The 21,166-nt window shown below is 39.5% G+C and overlaps 1 protein-coding gene across 1 annotated transcript in view; it reads right to left on the reverse strand.

Annotated features, from left to right (window-relative positions):
• Positions 1-431: 431 nt before the first annotated feature.
• CNGA1 (cyclic nucleotide gated channel subunit alpha 1) overlaps positions 432-21,166 on the reverse strand; it is a 36,157-nt gene continuing 15,422 nt past the window's right edge. The window contains exons 3-10 of the mRNA XM_069593078.1: positions 14,182-14,302; positions 12,859-12,978; positions 11,859-11,921; positions 6,151-6,192; positions 5,957-6,067; positions 4,651-4,758; positions 3,772-3,878; positions 432-2,270 (exon numbers count right to left, since the gene is read on the reverse strand). Of these exons, the coding sequence (XP_069449179.1) occupies positions 856-2,270; positions 3,772-3,878; positions 4,651-4,758; positions 5,957-6,067; positions 6,151-6,192; positions 11,859-11,921; positions 12,859-12,978; positions 14,182-14,288 (2,073 nt within the window). The 5' untranslated portion in view covers positions 14,289-14,302 and the 3' untranslated portion in view covers positions 432-855. The remainder of the gene's footprint in view (positions 2,271-3,771; positions 3,879-4,650; positions 4,759-5,956; positions 6,068-6,150; positions 6,193-11,858; positions 11,922-12,858; positions 12,979-14,181; positions 14,303-21,166) is intronic.

Consider the following 21,166-nt stretch of genomic DNA (forward strand, 5'->3'; position numbering starts at 1 on the left):
GGAGGAGGAAATGGCAACCCATTCCAGTACTCTTGCCTGCAAAATTCCATGGACAGAGGATCCTGGCAGGCTGCAGTGCATGGGGTCACAAGGAGCCAGACACAACTAAGCACAGCATAGTCATGTGTGTGTGTGTGTGTACAGAATGGATGGAGGAGTCTGGCGAACTTCAGCCCATGCAGCCGCAAAGAGTCAGACATGACTGAGCAAGCACACACCATGTGTGTATGTATGTGTGTGTGTGTGTACATATATATACACACATACACACATATATAAATATGATTTGTCATGCTTATATCAGTAAGAAGTTTCTTTCAACCATTCTTCCCAAGCTCTAGAGTAAATGATGAAAGTCTTTAAAATGACTTGGACGCTCTAAAATGTCCTAAACTCTCAACTGAATTATCAAATAAATAATATTCTCTATAGCTTTAGGATTTATCTCACTTTATTGCATTCTAATTCTTTTTAAATATCATCTGGAACATGAGGTACATGATAATTTTCAGTTGCTCCTGAGCAATATAAATTGTCTGAAAGTGAGAGATGCTTGTTCACTTTTATAAACAGTGTTACATAAGAGGACCATATGTGAAAAAATTAGAAGATAAGAGATGCTGACAAGTTAATTGGTTCATATCTTTGCAGGTTATCCATTGTGAAAAATTCTAAGTGTGATGGTTCTTTAACCACAGTACCTCACAAGTGAATGTATGGTTTGTGCCCTGCAACAAAGCACATTTTCCCTATGGAAAAATTCCCAGCTGAGTCATCCTTGTCTTCCAGCTTACAGGTATCTTCATCACATTACCAAAAGGATCCTGAGTAATGTCCTTATGAAAAACTAGCTTTTCAGTCCTGTGTAGAGTCTGTGGGCCCGCTTTCAGTTCCAGATCCTTCGATAGCTGAAAACTCTGTGTCAATAAGTGGTTTCAGGAATTTCTCAACCTTGGTTAGTCTCTGCTTCAGTTTCTGCTGCATTGACTCATACTCAGCCAGGATCCGAGCAAACCTTGTTTGCAGGAGGTCTACTGAGCTCTCCATTCGGGTGACCTTCTCTTCAAGATCTTTAGGATCACTTCCAGCATTTGCAATGTTTATGTCCAATAGACCATCTTTCATCAAGATTTGCTTCCCTTTCTCTTCTAGCATACCTTTGGCATCTGGGTACTCAGTTAGAGCTTCCATGAGGTCATCTTTTGAGAGACAGAATAGATCTGAGTAGCCAATGCTTTTAATATTGGCTGTTCTTCGATTGCCAGCTTTGCTACCTTTAATATTAAGGATACTGATTTCACCAAAGTAGCTGCCATCACTCAATACCACAAACTGAGTGATCCCATCATCAGCCACCACGGCCAGTTTGCCTTCCTTGATGATATACATCTCTCGGCCAATATCCCCTTTCTTGCAAATGTAATCTCCAGGACTGTAGACTTGGGGTTGTAATTTCAAGACCAACTCCACCAACAGACCAGCTTCACAGTCTGCAAAAATGCGCACCTTTTTTAATGTGTCTAAGTGAACGTTGATGGCGATCTCTGCTCTTAGTTTATCAGGTAGATACTTCAGGACTTCTCTCTCATCCACTGTTTTTTTGTTGGTCCACAGATAGTCGAACCATTTAATAACTCGCTTTTCCATATCTTTGCTTACATTTCGAAAATGCATGTATTGCTTGATTGCATCAATTCTTGCTTGAAATTCTGCCCTGGCTGCATTCATGTTGGAAATCATAGAACCTATGTTACCGACAATGGTGGCAAAAATTAACACTCCAATGAGGAAATCAGCAACCACAAAGAAATACTCAGAATCCCTCACGGGAGGCGGTGTTTCACCAATAGTGGTCAAAGTCAGTGTAGACCAGTAAAGACTGTACACATATTTTCTAGCCAAACGGCCAAAATCAGGATCATTAACATCAGGATAGACCCATGTGTCATTTCCAAACCCAATAGCTTTGGAAATAGAGAAGTACACACACGCATTCCAATGGATGATGATGATGATGTACATGACAAGGTTAGAGATCCTGAAGATGTTTGGGTAGTTTGTCCGTGTTTCTGTTCTCTGGAAGAACTCAAACATTCGAGAGATCCTTAACAATCTGTTTAATCTAATTTCTGGATAATTCCAGCCAAACTTAATATATAGCAGATCAGTTGGGATCACTGATAGAACATCAAGTTTAAATTGAAAGGTTGATTTATACTTCTCTATGAGTTTACGCTCTTCCCTCACCAGTAGTCCTTGTTCTAGGTAACCTAAAATAGAAAAAAAAAAAATGTTTTTCCTTTTTATGCCGTTGTGAATTTTTCTAAAGTAACTTTCAACCAACTTCATTGAGTTCAAAACAAGAGCTCATTTCAATAAATACACTTTCAGCAATGTAATGAGATCAACATACGGCTGTGGAAAATGTTCTTTTGCAGAAATAAAAAATCAAGCTTTATAAGTACAAAAGTAAGAGTTTATATGCAATGTATGCATCTATGAGGTATATATGCAAATTTCTCTAGGCTCAGCGTCTTCTCCAGGTTAAGCTATTCTTTTTATAAATAGTGTTCATACAAAGTCTTTTGTACGCTCTAGCACTGTGTTTAATTCCTCATGCCACTTTTTTGTCAGAATCCCAGCCTCACCCTTGAAGCTTGGGTAATCTTCCTTGCTGTTTGACTATCCTGCATAGTCTTGCCTTACCCCTTCAATGTGAAGCATATCTCCTTCGAGGCTTCATTTTCATATCTCTTTCTTGCCCTTCCCCAGGCTAAATTAGACATCAGGGATCTTCCTTTCATTTAAGCTGCTACCATGGGCCTTGTGTATTAAACTCAGAATTTCAATGCTTGATATATTTCACTAGGGAAAATTTTATTTCTCTTCCTATTTTGGTTACCAGAGCTGTACATAGAACAGAACTGAAATATTGTTTAAATGATACTAGAGAATGTCACTATTTTACATAAGGATTCTTAAAAGCCATTCTCTGCATACATAGGTTACCTTTGCATGTACAGAATAGTATAGAAACAATAAGCTTATACCTATTTAACAATACTTAAGTAAGAAGCTACAAGATCCTGCCCAGATTATTGGTCAATAATTTCCCCCCATGAACCATCAAGTTGAATTAAGGATGTATATCCTGTTTCTTATAATATTTCTAGGACAGCTCTGCTAAGTACAATGATCTTTTCCCCCATGTCTCTTCAAGGTACCTCTGTTAAGTAGCAGTTACCCTGTCCTCACAGAGCTGCAGAATACTTCTCTTCTCTCTGTTCCTCCTGCCTTGTATAAACCCAGTGAACAGGCTAATGGAGGAAAGCCATCAATCCACATCCAGAAGGTTGCTAGTAATGTCCTTCTGAATCAGTTGGAGTGGCCTAAGCCTGTGGGTTGGCCTTCCCTGGTGGCTCAGATGGTAAAGAACCTTCTGCAGTGCAGAAGACCCAGGTTCAATCCTTGAGTCAAGAAGATCCCCTGGAGAAGGGAGTGAGAACCCACTCCAATATTCTTGCCTGGAGGAGTCCATGGACAGAGGAACTTGGCAGGCTACAGTCCATGGGGTGGCAAAGAGTCAGACGCAATTGAGCAACTAACACACACCAGCCTATGGGTGAGTATATGGTACTCTTGCTTTCAGTGGTGACTTTTCTTCTCAAACAACTCTTTGTTTTCTTTAAGAATATTTGAATTAATAAATTTCAAATTAAACATGGAGACAAAAGCACAAAATTGCAAAATATCCAAACTAAACATATTTACCTGTCCTTGTCCGTACAAACATATCAAGAAGATAGACTATATCTGATAAGTAATCAAAAACAAGCCAGTATTCTAGGTAATCAGACTGAAGTTCATCAAAACATGCTCTGTAAAAGAAAAACTTGTATAAATAAAATGAAATGGGACTGATTTAAATAAATTTAAATAAAAGTCCTCTTTGTATAATTTTTATCATGATGAGAAATATAATACACTAAGGTGAGGAGGGGTCCTTAGAATCCATTTACTCAACCATGGTTTTCCCAAATTTATTCCCAAATCTGAGAGTTAGATTTAGTTTTTTCACATTTCTGAATTTCAACATTCTTTCCATTATACCAGTCAGCTTTGTGAAAATATTAAATGAAATAACTGTCTCAAGCTAATGTCAAAATACTGATAATTTTTGGTGATACACATTGATAACCAGGTTCATACTGACTGTTTCTACCCAAAGTGCCTCAGGAAATCACACTTGGCCCTGGGTGACTGAGATGTTCACTGTCTAAAAGACAAGGAATCATAGATACTACTTGGGAAACCCATCTTGCTCTATAAAACCTAGATCCTTGATCTTTTTCCAGTCTTGGCAACTTTCTTTTTCTTGCAGGCCAAAGAAAATAAAAAGTTTTTCCCAAAACTCTAATTAAACGATTGAGCAATTCAAAAGTTTAAAACTATGCCACCATCCCAGTTCTGGATTTCCAAGGATATTGGAAACCAAAGAACTTTTGATCTTAGGAAAACACAGAGAATGTAACATCTAGAAAACTGGTGGTGGAGAAGGGTATGTCCTAAAGAGTTCTTCTAAGCCAAACTGTTAAGTCAGTGAAATTGGAAACTAGAAGTGGGTTGAGATCCATAAAAATATACAGACACCTTGCAATAATCATGGTCCAGTTATACATAACAGGTAAGGTGATGCAGAACAGCCAGTTGTAATACGTATTTCCTGAGGGATCAATAACCACGACTTCCTTCTTCTCTCTACCAGCAATTAGAAATAAAGGGAAGGTTACCAAGAAACAAGATTTTTATTTCACGTATCAAATATGGTTACACCCATCACCCACAATTAATGATATAAAAACAAGATGGAGAAGCTCACTCCACAGTGGGAAGACCAGTTTGACATAGTGCATTAATCATAAGAAAGTGGTTAGTGAGGGGTGGATAGTTAAATTATTAGTCTCACATTAAACCATACTTTAGACTTTATCTAAGCCCTTATTTAACTGTGATGCTGTAGACACTTCTACCACTCCAGCTACTGAGAAAGAACAACAGCATAGATCATGCCAAACTCTGGATATTCCACAGATCCCTTTGGAGGGTTATGGGTGGTGGGAGAATGATGGTTTTGCCACTCCCCTTACCAGGTAATATAACAATCAGGGACCACATTGTGAGGGGGAACTCATGGCTTCTTTCTCATCTGTATGGAGAGAAGAATATAACACAATCTAATAAAAAGTACTCATCCTTAAGTGTGCATGAAGAATTGAGAAGAAGTAGAGGATGAGAGAAAGAAGAAAGGAAGAAACTATACCATCAAATGATATTTTAAAAAACTTTCTGGTATCAAGCCTATTATTTTTAAGGATTTTTCCCTTTATACAACATCAACAAATTTCTAACAGGCACAAATAATTTAACCATTGTCTGATAGTGTTTTCTTTGAGTAAGCTAAAAGAACAAGTTTTTCTTTAATTATAAAGTAAAAAGATAGCTTGGAAAACATCACTCAGTCTTATTCTTATGAAATTCTAACTCTTAAGCATGGCTTTTGTAATGAGACTACTTTACTTTAAATTATTTGCCATATAGTATGGATGACTCAAAAACGTTCGTTATTAAATTTTTACTTCAAATAAAAAAAATAATGGTAAGAGCCTAGAAATGCAATTTTCTCTGGATCCTAAATATGTCCCAATAATAAGTTTATCTTCATCAGTGCTTGAAGAAGGAAATTAACTATGACACTGAAAGTTCTTGATGAGAAAATTAAGATTAAGACTACCATTGCTAATTTTATGGAAATTGGAAAAAAATTAATTCACATTTGACAACAATTTATTTAGCCTTTACACAGGGCCTCTTTCCTGTAAATTTCTGGGAAATTATCTCTGCATCTAAAACCTATCACAAATTTACTTCCAATCTCAATGCCATTAAAAATACTTACTCCTCTTTCTTATCTTTCCCTTTCTCCTCTTTCTTTTTCTTGTCTTTGTCCTTTTCTTTCTTCTTTTTCTTTTCTGGGTCCTTTTTATTTTCATTTTTATCATCTGGCTTGCTGAAAAAGTGAGCAATACAGTTGGTAAAATACAAAAACGTTATGGGCAGAAAAATGTGGGTTCATTCAAGCCAAAGTCTCACCTCTTCTTTTCTTTTTTCTTTTTCTTCTTTTCTTTTGGTTCTCTATAGGAAAAAACAGTGTTTGCATCACATAAACAAATCACGTTCTGACTTCCATTCTTACTCACTTTTCTCTTCATTGGGCAAGAATTCTGAGCTTTGTGTTCAAAGACACACCCCCATGTTCAGAGACCAGAAATCTGGTCTCTTAATGGAGCGTTCAACCAAAAATAGACACATACCCAGATAAGAAGCAAATAAAAATTCCCAGGAATTAGTGCATGTAGAAATTTGGAGAAAATGGAGGTGGATAAAGGCATAAACCCAGGGAGGGAAATTTACAAAATAACAGATGCAAGAGTGCACTTTCAAAGTCTCAATACATATCCAAAAAATGGTTACTTAAACTTTCAGCTTCTTGATGTCACTTAGATTTATACTTGAATAAGAACTTTGAGAATTTCCAGAAAATGTCAAGACATTTCTCTAGAGGGGTAATCCTGGCTGAAGCAATCTTTCATGAGCAGTCAAAAAGTTCTGTGGTAACAGAATTACAATTCCAGTTCTTAGAATCATTCACTGGATTTGAGATCATCGTCTATGTACAGTTTCTTCTTGAGTGGAGAGTATGTGATTAGAGGCCTCTTTCTGCAGTTGGCTTTCTCTGTCTGATTAGAGGCCTCTTTCTGCAGTTGGCTTTCTCTGTCAGCAGAAGAATAGATTCTGGAGTCAGAGCAAAAGTAATAGTAGGCTGTCATTGTTGGCTCAGATGTCTTGGGAAAATATATTATTCAGAGTTGAATGAACAAGTATCTCATTACTACTGGGATAGTCAGAGAATGCTCTTAAAGAGAAGTAGGAATAAACGTAGGCATCCAGGTATATGTAAGAGTTGTAGAGGCTGAGAAGAAGAGGAAGAATGCTAAAGGGAGGGAAACTTTCAGGTGCAAATATACAAATGAACTTCATCTGGGTAGGAATGGCCCAGTGGAAGTAGAAAACTGCTACCAAGGAGAAACAGGAGATAAAATTGACAAGGAGCTGGGGCTTGGCTCCTAAGGTTGTCATGTACAAACAGGAACAGGATATAAAGTCAGATAAGATGGAATTTACAGCTATAGGAGTACATTCCTATGATACAGGATTTTACGTCCTCACACAGACCCTGGGAAATGGTGCTGGCACCTTCTTGGATGGCATTTAAAAGTTTGGAAAAGGTGATGGCTCACACTAAGTGACATAAAGATTACAAAATGTCATGGCAGATGGTGGAAGGAGGTATCAGAAAGATTCAGAGAAGTGGCATGCTAAAATGAATATACTAAGTAAGGAAACTAGCTCACCAACTGATTGTGTTCCCTAAGAGGGCTGAGAGGATACAAAAATGATAGGGTCTGTGCTGGTGAGAGGGGCACCAGCATCACTAAGCAGCTCAGTGGTGCTGTCCTCTGTTTACTTAAGCGAGCAGTGAGAGACACTGACCTGGGTATAGAACCAGATTCCCTGAGAGCAATAGGGATGACAGGATCTAGAATCATGGAGATCAGCAGCAGTGCTTACCCATCAGAAAAGAAGTGGGGCTGATTGTTGTAATTAGCAGTTAAGTGCACGTAGTAGCCAGGGCCTTTAACCCACAGAAAGCTATAGAAGGGGTTAATAGTCTACTGTGTTCCTAGATAGGTGGGCATCCCATTGACTTGTTAGGGTACTGTTTAACATTTACAATAAAAAAACAAACCAGGAATGGATGATCAGGAGGTCGAGGGCAAGTTACCCCAATAAAAAGTCACAACCCCTTGAACAGTTTCTAAACCTGAGTAAGCTTTCAAAAATGAAACCACTGACTGGAGGAAAAGCCAAGCTCCCATGAAGAAGGACTGCAACAGCAATGACAAGTATATTCAGTAACGATTTCCCCAGTCTTTCCCCTAAAGAAAGTCAATGGTCATTTACTTAGGTAATTGTACCCTAGTGGGGCTTCCCCAATGGCTCAGCAGTCAAGAATCTGCCTGCAATGCAGGAGTCATAGGAGACACAGGTCAGATCCCTGGGTCAGGAAGATCCCCTGGTGGAAAGCATGGTAACCCACTCCAGTATTCTTGCCTGGAGAATCACCATGGACAGAGGAGCCTGGTGGGCTACAGTCCATAGTGTTGCAGAGTCGGACACGACTGAAGTGACTTAGCATGCAGACATGCACCCTAGGGGGAAAAAAGAATGCCTAGATACATTAAAAACCGCTTGGCAGAGGACCCAAGTTTTGTTACTGAGACCCAGGAACTAAAGCATTATCATGCCCCCTCCATTAAAATGGGGGACATATGGTGGTTTGGTAGTAATTCGTGGGGCCTCTATTGGGTCTAAAGATGTCCCCTTGTGGTCATTTCTCCAGTTCAGTTCAGTTCAGTCGCTCAGTCAAGTCCAACTCTTTGCGATCCATGGACTACAGCACTCCAGGCTTCCCTGTCCATCAGCAACTCCCAGAGTTTGCTCAAACTCAGGTCCATCGAGTCAGTGATGCCATCCAACCATTTTATCCTCTGTTGTCCCCTTCTCCTCCTTTGAAATCCATTGATTCTCTTTACAGGGAAGACTGGGGAAATCATTACTGAATATACTTGTCATAGTAGGTGTCATGTGTTTATACTTTCTCCAGCTGCTCAAGTATAAACAGAATAAATCTATCTGGCCATTAGAAGAACCCTCATCTCCACTTTCAGCCATGCCATGAAATTAAAAGACCCTTGCTCCTTGGAAGAAAAGCAGTAACAAACCTAGACAGCATATTAAAAAAACAGAGATGTTCCTTTGCCAATAAAGGTCCGTATAGTCAAAGGTATGGTTTTTCAAGTAGTCATGGATGGATGTGACAGCTGGACAATAAAAAAGGCTAGGCACCGAAGAATTAATGCCTTTGAACTGTGGTTCTGGAGAAGACTCTCGCGAGTTCCTTGGACTGCAAGGAAATCAAACCAATCAATCCTAAAGGAAATCAATCCTGAGTATTCAATGGAAGTACTGATGCTGAAACTGAAGCTCCAATACTTTGGCCACCTGATGTGAAAAGCTAACTCATTGGAAAAGACCCTGATGCTAGAAAAGATTGAGAATGGGAGGAGAAGGGGACAACAGAGGGTGACATGGTTGGATGGCATCACTGACTCAATGGACATGAGTTTGGGCAAATTCTGGGAGATGGTGAAGGGCAGGAAAGCCTGGCCTGCTGCAGTCTATGGGGTCACAAAGAATCAGACATGATTGAGCAACTGAACAACAACAACATCTCCACAAGTTTCTTGGCTTGTGGAATATGAGTTAATGTAGTGAGGAGGACCAAGTGGAGGCCATAAAGCTGTTTCCTACCTTCCAGCAAAAAACAAACAAACAAACAATATTGCATCCTGGACAGGAAAGGAAATCAATCCTTAAAGACCTAATGCATGCGGGGGTGGTGTTTCCCCATCACATCCTCATTTAATTCAATGTCTGACCCCTACTACGACCAAATGGATCCTGCTGGACAGCAGCAGACTACTGCAAAATCAACCAAATAGTAGCTCCCATTGCAGCCACTGTGGTGAATGTGAAAAACAATACACTCACCCAATCTATACCAGATTCCTAAGATTCGGGGTCAGTGATATATTTGGGTAAATGTGTTATATTTAATCACTATCAGGGAAGAAGGTCATAAATAGTCCATATCCACAAGGGATGGACAACAGTATGTCATCTACAGTATTTTCCAGGGCTATGTTAACTCTCCCACCTACTATCATGACATAATCTCAAGGGACCTGGGCCATCTGGACATTCCTCAGATTATCACATTGGTCCACCATATCTGTACCAATGACATCAGGTTAACTGGGACCTTAAGGAGGATTATCTAACCATAGGATAGACAATGACTACTGACCATGAGCTGGACTAATAAGTCCTAAAGTTGTATTGCAGTCTATCATATGATGAAGTGGTATATTTGGGATTGAGCAGGTGGCTCAGCACCTTCTCCCCATGTCATCTACCACTGGTGTCTAAAGCTACTCCTCCTGCCCTATCGTGGCCATATATTTGCTTTGTATGAGCAGCTGATAAAGCATGATCTATGATGAGTCAGTTTGGCACTTTGGATTAAGCCAAAATGAGCTGTTGTCTACAGAAAAGCACTATGGAGAGGTAGCCTTAAAGACAGTGAGGTTAATCTTACCAATGGGACAGTGTCAAACACTGCATAGTCATTCGCTTGGTGGGAAAAAAGAAATGGCTCAAATTAAGAATGTACAAGGATTCATGGACAGTCACAATGCTTTGGCTGGTTGGTCAGGGACCTGATGAAAAAATACTGAAAGATCAGCAAAAATAATTCTGGAGAACAGGCAGACTAAATGGACTTCAGGGGCATGGGCACAAAGTTTTAAAATCTCTGTATCCCATGTTAATGCCCATCAAATATTAGGTGCCATGGAAAAGGAAAGTAAAAACAACCAAGTAGAAAAAACCTGCCTGCTGATAAAGCTACCCTCTGTCACTGGCATCCTCAGTGCTGACACAACTTGGACATGAATGGAGCAACCATGTTGGCAGAGATGGAGATGAAGTATGGGCCCAGCACAGAGGTCCCATTCACCCAGGTGATTTAACTGCTGCTAATACTGTCTAACCTTCCAGTTACAAAGACTAATGCTATGACTCTAAAACAGCACCATTACTTGAGGAAAGCGGTCACTTGGTGGCAAGTTAATTACACCATAGAAAGGGTATCAAATAATTCTGACTTGAATCAATATATATTATGGATGCTGTGCTCAGTCGCTAAGTCATGTCTAACTCTTTTGCAACTCCGTGGACTGTAGCCTGCTAGGCTCCTCTGTTTACGGAATTTTCCAGGCAAGAATACTGGAGTGGATTACTATTTCCTTCCCCAAGGGCTCTTCCCAGCCCAGGGATCGAACGCGCATCTCTTGCATTTCCTGTACTGCAGGCAGATTCTTTACTGCTGAGACACCGCAGAGCTCTATAGTATGGATACTAATTTGCTTTTTCGCTTCAGGGCTTTGACCAGTGCCATTGTCCAGTTTTGGTTACTGCCAGCTTATAGTTTCCCTCTCCCTTGGGTGGCCTTGGCTGAAGGAAGCCACCATGCTCAAAATTATGCCACCCTTCCTGAGGCAGCCCTCATCCAATGACCGTGCATGCATACAAAGCCCAGTCCTAACACCTAACTATAGGACAATTCTGAAGGGCCACATGGCACATCAACTCTATTTACGAAGCCCAGCTTCTTTCTCTACCCGGTCCTACTCCCTTAACTCCCTTCTAGGTGTCATTTCTGAAAGCACTCCCAATAAACCTCCGTATACAAGCCTCCATCCCAGAGACTGTCTCCTGGGAAACTTGATCTAAGACATATTGACTTAGAATGAGGACGATTAATAATGTTTCATTTATTTGGTCAGCCACCCTAACCCTAACCACATGGAGGTACAATTGCACATATGGTCTAGACAAGGGTTTCCTACATGTATTTAAATAAACACATACTACTTTTAACATGGCTAGGTCCATTTTTCAGAAGGAAATGACAAAACAAAAAAATATCTTTGCAATTGTATTAGATAGAGTTTGCCAAATAAGTATTTGGAGTCTAACACATTCAGACGTTTTTATGCCTTTTACTGGTTTTCTTTAAATACAAAGGTTTGGCTTTCTATTGCCGATATACTTACTGCTCCTTATTGCTGCTGTTGTTAACATTAAAAAGTGCAATGGCTCCAGGCAAGTATTGCTCCCTGGGAAATGAAAAAATACAGTAAAGACTTTGTAGTTACCATATATACAATGTCCATGGTAAGCAAACAGTCTTAAAGAACAAATGCTTTCCAGTTTCTACCCATTACTAACTAGTGCCTAGGCAATTTTTGAAAATAGAGAGCTTCCATGAAGTGTGAGTTGCTGAATGTTAGTGCCGGGAATCAAAGCGATCAGTAAACGTCTATTCATCAGTGCTTACAATGGATCACATTACCATTCTCTACATCCTGCGTGAGCCAACTTGGATGCTGCTAACTCTCAGCAAGAGACCTAAGTCTTAGACTGTCATGGAAGATAAGAGAAATGAAAACAACAGGAAAACTGAAGGTGGTCAGTGGGGAAAGAAAGAGGAGAGGGGAAAAAAGAGGGACAAAGCCAAAGAAAATGTAAATAAGCATGATAGAATGGGAATCCCTCATCCACACCAATACTACACTTCTTTTACACTCTCAGAGTCAACAGTTTGAGGTGGATTTGTTAAGTTTTCTCTTCTCGATACTCACCCTAATACTTGACTTCCCTGTAAGTAGGGTTGAAGGGGAGAGAGCATTTTAGAGAAAGACAGCTAATCCCTCTCACATACAATTGCTTGGAAGAAGCGTCAGAGAAGAGGAGGATATCAGAGAGGACTCAGGTATGAGATTTCCTAAGGGATAGACAAGGGTCTCAGGGAAACTGATTGGAAAGTGTGTTTATGACTTGGAGCCCCGAGAACATAAATTATCATCAGGCGGTGGCAGATTCCCAAGAGAAGAAAAGAGTAAGGAACAGAATGTACTTCAGAGTAGCTGGGCAGCAGGAAGGTTTGCCAAGCTTATCAAGGTTGCCAAGCCCACCAAGTGGACGAATAGTGCCTTTCTTTCATCTAAATAATAGTTTAAAGACAAGTGTGGAGGGACCGATCACATTGCTCACCTCTGTGATGGTTGTCCGCTTCCGTGTGTATCACTTCTAAAGGAATCCCTTGCATGGGGGTTCTCACTCTCTGATTCTTCAAATATAGAGGCACTGTCGTCATCATCATCAGAAAAGGAGCTATGGTCCAAAAGGTGGCAAAGATGAATTAGATCAATGTTTTGAACCATTATAGGGGAACGACATTTCTCACTGGGGGATCTCTTCTCTCTCAAACAAACACAGACAACAATGTGTAATAAGACTGAAATGCAAGCTGTGCAGAAGTAGCAATTTACTCTCAAGAACAGAATTAGAGTATATGCACAATCCAGCACAATACGTGTAATTAAGAAACTACTCTCTAGGACTCTCAAATTTGTATTGTTTGATGAACTGAGATGATAATGTTAGTGTTTGTCAGATGGAAAGTATAGAATCTATGTGTCGTGTGTTCTCAGTCGCTCAGTTGTGTCTGACTCTTTGCTATGCCATGGACTACAGCCCACCAGGCTCCTCTGTCCATGGGGATTTTCCAGGCAAGATACTGGAGTGGGCAGCCTATCCCTTCTCCAGGGGATCTTCCCAACCCAGGAATCAAACCAGGGTCTCCTGAATTGCAGGCGGATTCTTTACCAGCTAAGCTACCAGGGAAGCCCCCTTTATATCTATGTGGTTAGTCGCTCAGTCGTGTCCAACTCTTTGGGACCCCATGGACTGTAGTGCGCCAGGCTCCTCTGTCCATGAGGATTCTCCAGGCAAGAACACTGGAACGGATTGCCGTGCCCTCCTCCAGGGGATCTTCCCAACCCAGGATCAAACCCAGGTCTCCCACATTGCAGGCAGATTCTTTACAGTCTGAGCCACCAGGGTAACCCTTGATACCTATACTTTAGGTCAAAAAATACAGGTTTTTAAATTAACTTGTAATAACATTTCATTGCACCAAAAATAAATTCAACTATATTTATACATGTTCGCTTCATTTATAGGGTGACCACTTTAAATCATACTCTTAAAACACATTAGCATTTCACACTATTCTTCTTCCCCATATTTCTCCATGGCACTGTTGTCCCTTTAGATGTGAAATGTTTCATGAGGAAAGGTCCTGCCAGTGACAAAGGAAATATTTGGCAAAGGTGCTTCTAAAGAATGCCCACAATAATATCTCTGTTCATTTGTTAGACAAGTTAGGCTGTCACAAAGTAGAAGCAAATTCACTAAATTAAATAAATTATGAAGTTCAAGGTTTGAAATTAAAACTTAAACTGTAATTAAGCCCATCCAAACTTAAGAATGGTGGCTGGTATTAAAAATATGTAGAAGAGAGTGTGCATTTACCTGCATGCTCCATTTTCCATCCTTCTTATTTCCTTTTCAACATCTGGTCCAACCACATTGGGAATATTTACAAAAGAGCGCCATGTATTAATAATCATTTTCTTCATGGTTAGTTTAATATCTGGGAGAAAAAAGTCTTGTTAGCAGGAAGACTTTTTATATACTTACAAATATAATCCAAAGTTTCACTCTATCATTCTTCCAAGGCTGCATTAACAATCTTATTTCTAGTTATAGGTAGAAATTATTTTTAATAGAATATAGTAATGGTCTAATACTTTAATTACCACTAGAAAGGTTTTTGTGTATTTTTTTTAATTCAAGAATGCACCAGAAGTGTAGAACTTCTTTTAATTTGGATTTACCCTAACTTTGAAATATTTAGACAATGTAAGTGTAGAACAAAATTATAGGGACTTCACATACACACTCAACAATGAAGTAAGAATAAAAAGCTATAAAATAAAATACCAAAATGGATGTAATCAGATGTGAATTTCTACAGGCATTCAGAAAAAAACAGCGAGTCTCAAGTGGGATTCAAACTTTGGAGTGAATAAAGATGCGACTGATCCACATTTTAGCAAGTTTCCTGTGTTATTCTGATACACATACCATTCAGCTTCCATACAACCAGTTAAGGCATCAGGAAAACACCAAGAACAAAGCAACCCAACCTTGTGGTGGCTGGAGCCCAGCTTTACACAAAGTGAATGGCCAACAGGCAGATCTGCTTTTGCCTTCTTTCCTGATGTTCCGCTAGCGCCCAGAGGTGCATGCATGCTCAGTTGTTTCAGCCATGACCGACTCTTTTTGACCTTACGGACTGTAGCCTGCCAGGCTCTTCTGTCCATGGGATTCTCCAGGCAAGAATACTGGAGTGGGTTGCCATGCCCTCCTCCAGGGAATCTTCCCAACTCAAGGATCAAACCGGCGCCTTTTATGCCTCCTACCTTGGTAGGTGGGTTCTTTAACCAGTAGCTCCATGATGACACCCCTGCAATCCTGACTGACTCCAAGTTCCTTACTGGGTCTCCAGTGAGCTGCAGTGACATGGCTGGAAACAAGTTCCTGCTGGGCCTGGACAGTGTACCTGTGTGTACAACCACTGCTCTCGCACCATGGACATGGAGTCCCATGTTGAAGCTCTGCTGTCCCAAGGGCCCAGCTGTGTCCAGGATCCTCCCCTTACCCTTGCGGCTTGGTATTCACAGAGCCACCCTGTCAGGATTTCATCCCTAAGGATGTTTCCTTTAAAGTTGCATAGAGACAACATCTGATATCCAGAAAAATGACCCTAGATGGGCACTAGGTATCCACACCAGCTCCTCCCCAAGACCAAGACTCCCCACTAATAAAGTGCTGCTGCTGCTGCTAGGTCGCTTCAGTCGTGTCCGACTCTGTGCGACCCCAGAGACAGCAGCCCACCAGGCTCCCCCATCCCTGGGATTCTCCAGGCAAGAACACTGGAGTGGGTTGCCATTTCCTTCTCCAATGCATGAAAGTAAAAAGTGAAAGAGAAGTCACTGAGTTGTGTCCAACTCTCAGCGACCCCATGGACTGCAGCCTACCAGGCTCCTCTGCCCATGGGATTTAAAGTGCTAGGTATCAGTAAAATAAAGGAAACTGTGGATTTTAAAATATGTTGCTATTTCAATAAACAAAGAATGCTGCTCACCATTCCAGTAAACAACACATACATGTTGCTCACCATCAAGCCATCAAGTCTTTGGGGCAACTAGAGCAGGTGCACCCTGAGAGGATTCAGAATGGAGAAAACAGGCCACCACTACTACTACTGCTAAGTCACTTCAGTCATGTCTGACTCTGTGCGACCCCAGAGTTGGCAACCCACCAGGCTCCCCAGTCCCTGGGATTCTCCAGGCAAGAACACTGGTGGGTTGCCATTCCCTTTTCCAATGCAGGAAAGTGAAAAGTGAAAGTGAAGTTGCTCAGTCGTGTCCGACCCTCAGCGACCCCATGGACTGCAGCCCACCAGGCTCCTCCATCCATGGGACCTCCCAGGCAAGAGTACTGGAGTGGGGTGAAACAAGCCACTGGCTTTAGGCAATTAAGATGCATAGCAAAGGGGTAATTTCAGTGAGCCCAGACTCTTGACACTTCCCATACATTGAAAAGCACTAAAATCATTATCTTAGGAAGTCTGTTTTTTGTGATTAGCAGTAATCTTTTGATGGTCAACAACATGATTTGCTTTCTTTTTTTTTTTTTTTTTCAGCAAAAACTCATATATATATCCTTATTCCCTCCCTACCTCTTTGGATCAGTCCCTCATAGCTATCTGCAAGGTTGCCTCTCAGAATATAGTTTTCAGCAATGTCCCCAAATAAAATACAATTCTCAGCTTTTAAGCTGTATGTTTATTCCAGTCGACAAAACAAAAACCCAGTATCTGTTCATGGGCTCTAAGAACAGCAGTTCTTGTACTGAATACCACTTGCTGTGGTCCTGCTGATAAAGACCCAAAGAAGGCCAACATGGTGAGAGGATGACTGGGATGCTAGACAACTTCAACAGATCCCAAACCTCCATCTTATGCTCTGTGGCTGGTCATCCAGCCATCCCTCTCCTCCCACAACACCCCCCTCCCCACTTTCCTGCACTCCCAGGTTTTTATTATATAGACTGGGAATTTTTCCTTTGTTATTCTTCTACCACTGATCTCTGGGTTTTGTTGGGAAACTTGCCTTTGTTATGAATAAAATAGAAAAGCAAAAACTAAGAAAAAGACACCATTTCATGTGAGAAAATGTATAAAATACCCTTTGTTCTTTAAAATGTTACATCTTCAAGTGAGGATGGCAATAAATAATGTTCTTTATTTCACCCTACTATTCATACAACTAATGAAAATAACTAGTGGTCAGTAGTCAAAAAATAGTAAACAGGATTTTTGTGATGCTTGTTAATAAAAGTGTGCATATTTATTTAAATATAAAGCAAAAATAAAAAATAAATATAAAGCAACTTTTAAAGAAACAACCACTTTGAGAACTATCTCATTGACTCCTTTTCAGCATTAGCATGGATATTCTGGTTATATTTATAGCATGCTGGCTTCCTATTGTCATCAATGACCACTCTTTCAGGGAGATCCTGTACCTTATATTTAGTAAAAGGAGAATATATGATTATTTCATCCATCTCAACATAGGAAAAACTATGTGTGAGTAAAAAAGATTAAATAAGGACAAATAATATTATCCAATATGTCAGAATGAACCAAACCTGGACTTTGCTTGCACCTGAAAAACAAAGAATCACTTCCCTTCTCCCATAATTTCTTGTTAGCCTAAGTGTTCTATATAGGAAAAAAACTTTTTATATCACATAATCACTTTTTAATATATCTTCACTCTAGGAAAAAAGAAAAATATAGAAATAGAAAAATAAAATACACAAAATTCCACTCTAGACCTTATAATTATTTATCAACACATTTTCTCCACTGTTTCTATGGTTTCCTTTTTCACATTTAAATTTTAATCTATCAAATTAATTTTGGTGTAAGGTGTGAGGTAGGGATTTAACTTTACCTTTTCTAAATGGCTAGTCAATAATCTAAATAGCACTAAACCAATAATCAATAGTCTATCTTTCCCCTACTAGCTTGAAATGTCATTGTTCAAAATTTGTTTTGTCAACCATAAAGATTTTGCTGGAGTTTGCATTAAAATTATAGAAAATGCTGGAATATTATTTTTCTTTATGTTTTTGAAAAAGTTTCTATGTATAGATTCTATATTTTTATTAATTTCTAGATATTTTGAATTTTTATCTCTATCATGATAAGACATTTTCCCCTTGCTTTTCCCTTTTTCCCATTGCTTCTGCTGTATCATAAAAAAATATTTATTTACTTATTTATTTTAAACCAGCCAACCTAACTGACCTTTACAGTTAAAGTTAAATAATTTAAAATATTTCTAATAGTTTTAATGCTAAACAATTTCTGCTTTCAGTAATGAAATCATAGAACTTACACAAATTATTCTTTGTCTTTTTTATGAGGTATTTAGCTTTTTGATGTCTAGTTACCATGACTAAAAATTCCAGAACATAACAAGTAACAGTCTTGATATTCTGATATTAAAACTATCTTAAGAGACACCTAGTATGGGTCTTGGCTTTATGAGAATGTTTTATAGGTTCACTCTTAAGCATATTACTGACTGTTAGCTTAAGAGAAATGTTTGCTACATGGTAGCAAAATCTCCATTTATTCATATTTTATTAATTTTTAATAATTAGAATTTGGAGTGAATGTTGATTTTCATTAAGGCTCCCTTGCTTTTATAGAAATAATCATATTTTTCCTTTCAATTTTCCCTATTAATATACTGAACTATATTAATAAATTATTTTAATAGTTATGGAATAAAATCTCCTTGACTATGGTAAGTTATTCTTTTCATATGTATTGAATTTTAGCTGCTAATATTTTATTTTGAAATTTTACATTTAAGTTTTTTACATTTTAAAGGCAAAATTTGTAGTTTGAGAAAGGGTTTTTAATGTCAGCAATAGTTGATTTTTTCCATATACTTTTCAACTTATTTTGGTACCACAAGATGATTAGTAAGACATCTGAACAAAAAACAAAAAATTCTTTTAGAGAATTCATTCCTTTGTTGGTTTTCAAACATGAATCTTTGCATCAAAATGAAACAACTGTTTTTGCAAAGTTTCAGCTTTCATTTTTAAATAACAAAATTTTCTCACTTAAGCAAGGCAATGTGAAGAGTTGACTCATTAAAAAAGACTTTGATGCTGGGAGGGATTGAGGGCAGGAAAAGGGGACGACCGAGGATGAGGTGGCTGGATGGCATCACTGACTCGATGGACGTGAGTCTGAGTGAACTCCGGGAGTTGGTGATGGACAGGGAGGCCTGGAGTGCTGCGATTCATGGGGTCGCAAAGAGTCGGACACAACTGAGCAACTGAACTGAACTGAAGCAAGGCAATAAAAAAACTTCACAAAGAAATCAACACAACATTGTAGAACAATTATCCTCCAATTAAAATAAAAGACTAAAACAAATACTTCACTTAGATAAAGCAAAGTAAATGATTGAGAAACCTGATGAATATTTCAGGCAAAATTAACTTGGAATATAAATTATGAATGCCCAGGAAGCAGTCTGACTTGGGTTCAAAATCTACCTCTACCATTTGTTAGTTGAATGAACTCAAGTGAGATTTTTAACCTTATTCAGCCTTGGTTTTTACATCTGCAAAATCAGAATTGTATCATTTTTATATCAAATATCAGAAAGATACGCTGTGTACTCACACACATGAACATAATTAACTATGAAGCAGTGAGTGGTTCTCTAAATTTAGGATGAATGATACCTGTAAATTTTGTGTAAAATACAGATTCCCAGGTCCTGCTCTCAGAGTATGAATGTCATGGGGCAGAGGAATCTACAATTCTGTCAAGCACCTTAAGTAATTATATTTCAAGCCGTTCCTAAATTACATTTAAAGAAACATTACTCTATGCTATTCAGTTCAGTTCGGTTCATTCGCTCAGTCGTGTCTGACTCTTTGCGACTCCATGAATCGCAGCACGCCAGACCTCCCTGTCCATCACCAACTCCCGGAGTTCACTCAGACTCACATCCATCGAGTCAGTGATGCCATCCAGCCATGTCATCCTCTGTCGTCCCCTTCTCCTCCTGCCCCCAATCCCTCCCAGCATCAGAGTCTTTTCCAATGAGTCAACACTTCGCATGAGGTGGCCAAAGTACTGGAGCTTCAGCTTTAGCATCATTCCTTCCAAAGAAACCCCAGGGTTGATCTCCTTCAGAATGGACTGGTTGGATCTCCTTGCAGTCCAAGGGACTCTCAAGAGTCTTCTCCAACACCACACTTCAAAAGCATCACTTCTTCGGTGCTCAGCCTTCTTCACAGTCCAACTTTCACATCCATACATGACTACTGGAAAAACCATAGCACTGACTAGACGGACCTTTGTTGGCAAAGTAATGTCTCTGTTTTTCAATATGCTATCTAGGTTGGTCATAACTTTTCTTCCAAGGAGTAAGCGTCTTTTAATTTCATGGCTGCAGTCACCATCTGCAGTGATTTTGGAGCCCCAAAAAATAAAGTCTGACACTGTTTCCACTGTTTCCCCATCTATTTGCCATGAAGTGATGGGACCAGATACCATGATCTTCGTTTTCTGAATGTTGAGCTTTAAGCCAGCTTTTTCACTCTCCTCTTTCACTTTCATCAAGAGGCTCTTTAGTTCCTCTTCACTTTCTGCCATAAGGGTGGTGTCATCTGCATATCTGAGGTTATTGATATTTCTCCCGGCAGTCTTGATTCCAGCTTGTGTTTCATCCAGCCCAGCGTTTCTCATGATGTACTCTGCATATAAGTTAAATAAGCAGGGTGACAATATACAGCCTTGATGTACTCCTTTTCCTACTTGGAACCAGTCTGTTGTTCCATGTCCAGTTCTAACTATTGCTTCCTGACCTGTGTACAGATATCTCAAGAGGCAGGTTAGGTGGTCTGGTATTCCAATCTCTTGAAGAATTTTCCACAGTTTATTGTGATCCACACAGTCAAAGGCTTTGGCATAGTCAAGAAAGCAGAAATAGATGTTTTTCTGGAACTCTCTTGCTTTTTCCATGATCCAGCGGATGTTGGCAATTTGATCTCTGGTTCCTCTGCCTTTTCTAAAACCAGCTTGAACATCAGGGAATTCACGGTTCACAGCTTGCTGAAGTCTGGCTTGGAGAATTTTGAGCATTACTTTACTAGCATGTCAGATGAGTACAATTGTGCGGTAGTTTGAGCATTCTTTGGCATTGCCTTTCTTTGGAATTGGAATGAAAACTGAACTTTTCCAGTCCTGTGGCCACTGCTGAGTTTTCCAGACTTGTTGGCATATTGAGTGCAGCACTTTCACAGCATCATCTTTCAGGCTTTGAAATAGCTCAACTGGAATTCC

Source organism: Ovis canadensis, chromosome 6, assembly GCF_042477335.2.
Source record: "Ovis canadensis isolate MfBH-ARS-UI-01 breed Bighorn chromosome 6, ARS-UI_OviCan_v2, whole genome shotgun sequence".
Classification (NCBI taxonomy): domain Eukaryota; kingdom Metazoa; phylum Chordata; class Mammalia; order Artiodactyla; family Bovidae; genus Ovis; species Ovis canadensis.